This window comes from Haplochromis burtoni, unplaced genomic scaffold (genome assembly GCF_018398535.1).
Source record: "Haplochromis burtoni strain Fernald_Lab_line unplaced genomic scaffold, NCSU_Asbu1 Contig_14, whole genome shotgun sequence".
Classification (NCBI taxonomy): Eukaryota; Metazoa; Chordata; class Actinopteri; order Cichliformes; family Cichlidae; genus Haplochromis; species Haplochromis burtoni.
The window spans coordinates 4075228-4080073 of NW_024582375.1; the positions used below are offsets into that span (position 1 = coordinate 4075228).

Consider the following 4846-nt stretch of genomic DNA (forward strand, 5'->3'; position numbering starts at 1 on the left):
GTAAAAGTTCACTACATGTCTCAAGGTAAATAGGAAGACAGCCTGACAGTGTTCTTCTCCCTGGTGTGGGTTTGTGGCGGGTCAGTCCCATCACGGCAGCTGATGACAATAGTGACGACTGTGATGATGAGGATGGTGACGTATGCAGACGTGCGTGTGTTTGTGTCTGTGTACTGCGATGATCTTTCGTTCTTTTTTTTTATTCTGCTCATGTGAATATTAAAGAGTGTACATTACGGTAGAACCGAGTGTTATATGACATGTATAAGACCCGCTTTATTCCCTACCCCACCCTTTTGTAGATGAAAATGCAAGGCTATATTTGGAGAGAGCTGATGTCACAAGTGGTTTGAGCAGAGAGCCTATAACTGTTGCAGTCGGCTTGTGTGACAGTCTGACAAACCTTGGAGAGCTCCAGTAGCAGACTGGGATCTAGCCAAGACTACAGAAAGTGAGTATTTTGTCTTTCCTATGGCTTGGATGTCTTTTTCCCCCACAGGTTTTATTTATAGTTGTTAATGAGGTGCTAGAAGAAACTGACATTTATCTCAGTTTGTATATAGTAACATTTTTCTTTAAAAAATTAAAAAGGGAATATTTTAGTAAGTCTATTTCTTGCATATTTTTTAAGTAAGTAAAAGAGAGGTTAGAAGATTAAGTAAAAGATGGAAATTCACATAGAGCACAGGGAAATGTGTAGATGAAATCTACATTAAGTTAGATGATTCTGTGGAAATATAACTAAGACTGAAATGTACAAAAACGGAAAAAAAACAAACTATTTATTTAAAAAAAATATTATGTTGTTCTGTAAACAGATGTAACAGTGAGATTGCTGCTACTATTTTCATACGACTAACACAATAAAAGACTTTGTCATCATTTGAACACATATGCAGCTGATTAATTAGTAATGAAATGTTATAAAATGATGTCATTATAATCTAACATTTAAGCTACTCAGCAAATTTGGATATATATTACAAAATAATACATTCTTAATTATTTTTACTTCAAAATCAAATCCTGAAAATATTGCACCCTATACTAAAATTGCACATGGTCAGGACATACATGACATTTATATATTTAAAATATATTCAATGTGAATAAAATGATGCACGCATGTTCAACATTTAAAGCTGGTGCCATTAAATTACCTTTAAGAAACCAGTACTGGCAAATGTACTGTCCTAGTTGAAGTAAAATTCTAAATGAATCCATCCCATATTGTTTTTGCAAAGTCAGCTCAAGTGTTTCTTCAGATTTGCATTTAAAAGCAACTGTATTCTAATTATTGTGCTGCACGTTGCTGAAGTTGAAATAATGTCAGCATTTCCAGGAACAACAAGCTTTGTTTTTCAGACTGCTCCTGCTTGAAAATGTCTGCTTGCTCCATTTTATGGTGGAAAAATCCCAGTATCAGATGAGTCGATACCATGGATTTAATTGCTTTTAAAACTATTTCACAGATTTTTTTTAAAAAATGCATTTTTGGCAGTCTAACTATAACTTTATTGCATTTTTTTCAAATATAATTTAACATAGCTTAACACTTATGTTAGACCCTGACATCTATTTTGATGATGTACCTAATTTGTTGGGAATCAGACAAAACTATCACACGTCTCACTGGTTTTCCCTGAAGCACAATAAACAAATGTAACTCCTGTTGTGTTTGCAGGTAATCACGCTTACAGCATGTATCACCTCAGGGTGCCTGTGCTTCTTCTCATGCTGCTTGTGCTGCTGCACTGCATCACCGCTGCCCCAAGCTATAGGTAAGCCAACACATTCAAAGCAGAGAGCCGAGGTGCAGGAGAACTTTGGCTTTCATTAGCCTCAAATGTTGATAATCAAAGATGGAAACCAACTGTGCTCATTTGTGGGGAAAGTGTTTCACTGTGCAGGGAGAAGTGGGGCTGGAGCTAAGTGGCCACTTTCTCTCCTTGTTCTCGGGAGTTGTGGATATCTTCAAGAGCCTATTATCAATGTCAAATGGTTTAGCCCTTTGTCCTCTGTGATTCAGGTACTTCAGTCCCAGCTCATCCAGCGAGCAAGAAAGCGATCTCCCAGATAGCGAAGCCTGGTTGCTTCCCGGGCTAATCTCCAACCCATTTCTCAGCCTCGTGGGTACACGGCCACGAAGGGGGCTCACAGCTATGAACAGGTAGCAGCATTATTGCTTGATTTCATTTTAAAAAAAGTTGAAATCTACGAGTATTTTTGAGGTGTTTCTTAATATCTGTGCTTTTCTTAGTCACCATATAGAGAAGAGAAAGTGCAACACAGCCACCTGTGTCACCCAGAGGCTAGCAGACTTCCTGGTCCGTTCCAGTAACACTATTGGTACTGTGTACGCACCAACCAATGTGGGATCTGCCACCTACGGCAAAAGAGACCTACTGGAGCCTTCAGGCTACGTGAATCTCTAGTGCCAACTGAGGAAACTCCACAGCATTTGCAGCAATCCTCACAGCTCTGATGATATAACCAATCATGTAACAATGATTGTGAGAATGACATATATATAATGATGGCAATGATGGCAATGATCACAGACTTTTCTTGATTACTTTCTTAACTTAAGAAACAGTGCCTTTGATTTAAAACATCACTGTATATTTTTTTCTGCCTTTTTGTGTGTTGTGGCTTCATATGTTGTTGCACAATGGCATGATGGGAATAATAATAATAAAAAACAACCAAATGTTAAAGTAATTCATGGGAAATAAAATAAAGGAAAAACATGTAAAGCAATATAAAATAAATGTTATTTGTTGTTTTGATAATAAAATTGTAAAAAATATATATATATTTATATTTTTTAGAACCTTTATGCATTTTAAGCCACATTATTGTATTAGAGCTGCACGCAGGAGCTGTGAGCTGTTAGCATCCATCTGATGAGTACAGAAAACGTTTTCTTTCAGGAGATGTCCATTAATCAAATAAAAGTATTTCACTTTGATTATGAGCAAACTCTGAAAGTTGCATTGCCACTGGAATAAACTTAAAAATGAAGTAGCCATCCTATTTCACGCAGCTCATTAATTCACCCAGCTCCATAACACCAAGAAATAAACAACTCACGTTTGTCATAACGTCAAGCTTTCATGAGGAACACAGCAGCCAAAGAAACTCAGAGGAAATGCTGATGATTCAGCCCCAAATTCAACCCGATCTTTCACTCTCATCACAAGCAAACGATGGTTCAGCATTTTGAGAATAACACTTGTTCACTTTCTTGCTAGACAAGATAAACACCACTTTCATTTCTGTAAAACCAAAAAGTCGTATATGTTGCTGACGCAAGCAAATGCTCAAGACACACAAAACAGGGGAAGCGGTAGGAACTTCTGAGGGACTTTTAACACTAAATAATTAGTCTGACTTCCTGGTATTATGAAATGCAGAAGCTTATGAGGTACCATTTTCTTCAAGTCATTTTTAGTGCCTGTTATTTGAGTCCATATCAAACCAACTTTGCACATCAATGCCATGAAGACGATGCACCCCAAAGCATCCAAAAAGTACCTTAAGTGGCGTGCTATGAACTCATCGGCCACCGTATTATCTACACCTTCTTAGTCCTTCGTTAAAGCCACTTTTTTTTCAGGACACTCTTAATTCTTCATGGAAGAGATTCAATGAGTTTCTGGAAACATTCCTTAGAGTTTCAGGCCCATATCGACATGACAGCGTCACACAGTTCCTGCAGATTTGTTAGTTGCACGTCCATGATGTGACTACACCTTTTCACTATACTGTTTAAGTACAGGGAACTCAGTGTCAAGTTTGAGATGATTTGTGACATGATGCTGAAAACAGCAATCAGAAGATGGTACACTGTGGTCATACAGGGACGGACATGACCAGCAACAATAGTCAGACTGTGGTGTATAAATGCTCAGTTGGTACTAAGTGTCCCAAAGCTTGCTACACCATTACAACAACACCAGCCACACTGATACGGGGAAGGATGGATCCATAGTTTAATGTTGCTTACAGCTAATGTCACAGCAAATAATTGAGACTCATTAGACCAGGCAAGTTTATTCCAGTTTTCCAATTTTTGTGATCCTGTGGGAATTCCAGTCTCAGCTGTGACAGAAATAGTACCCGATGTGGTTTTCTGCTGCTGTAGCCCATCTACTTTGTGACTTGATGTGCTGTGCATACATAGATATTCTACTGCATACCTTGGTTATAACGAGTGGTTATTTGAGTTACTGTTCCCTTCCTATCAGCTCGAGGCAGTTTGGCCAATATCTTCATTTTCACCCAGAGAACTGGATGTTTTCTGTTTTTCAGACCCTTCTCTACATAAATCCTAGAGATGGTTGTTTGGGACCATCCCAAAGATCAGCAGTTTCTGAAATACTCAGACCAGCCTCTCCCGTCCCAACAACCATGCCACTCTCACAGTCACTGTCATATTTATTCTGATGCTCGGTTTGAACTTCAGGAGTAGACTCAGTTGTTGCCATGTGATTTACTGATTAGATATTTGTGTTAAGGAACAGCTGAACAGGTGTAGCAGAGAAAGTGACCAGTGAGTGCAGGTTTATAGTTTTTATATTGTACCTTACTTCAGTATGTAACCTTCAGTATGTAATATTGCACAGTATATACTTCAGGTGACTAATTTGATTTATGCTACAGTGTAATCAGATTCACAGCTCTTCATCATCATCATCATCATCATCATCATGGCCCTCTTCATTAGGCCGGTTCTGCTTTCTTCACTTTCTCCTTTATAATTTCCCTCCTGCTGAGGGAATTAACTAAAGAATGATGTGACATTAAAGATAGATAGATAGATAGATAGATAGATAGATAGATA

General features: G+C 38.1%; 1 protein-coding gene across 1 annotated transcript; it reads left to right on the forward strand.

Annotated features, from left to right (window-relative positions):
- Positions 1-297: 297 nt before the first annotated feature.
- Positions 298-2754, forward strand: LOC102300860 (calcitonin gene-related peptide 2). Its single transcript, XM_005915733.3, has 4 exons — positions 298-451; positions 1685-1781; positions 2030-2170; positions 2261-2754. The coding sequence occupies exons 2-4, from the start codon at positions 1702-1704 to the stop codon at positions 2433-2435; spliced, it is 396 nt and encodes a 131-aa protein (XP_005915795.1). The 5' UTR covers positions 298-451; positions 1685-1701; the 3' UTR covers positions 2436-2754.
- Positions 2755-4846: the final 2092 nt, after the last annotated feature.

Coding starts and splice junctions, on each gene's coding strand:
- LOC102300860 (XM_005915733.3), top strand. CDS start 1,702: ATGTATCACCTCAGGGTGCCTGTGCTTCTTCTCATGCTGCTTGTGCTG. Junction 1,782..2,029: donor ACCGCTGCCCCAAGCTATAG/GTAAGCCAACAC, acceptor TCTGTGATTCAG/GTACTTCAGTCCCAGCTCAT. Junction 2,171..2,260: donor GGGCTCACAGCTATGAACAG/GTAGCAGCATTA, acceptor TGCTTTTCTTAG/TCACCATATAGAGAAGAGAA.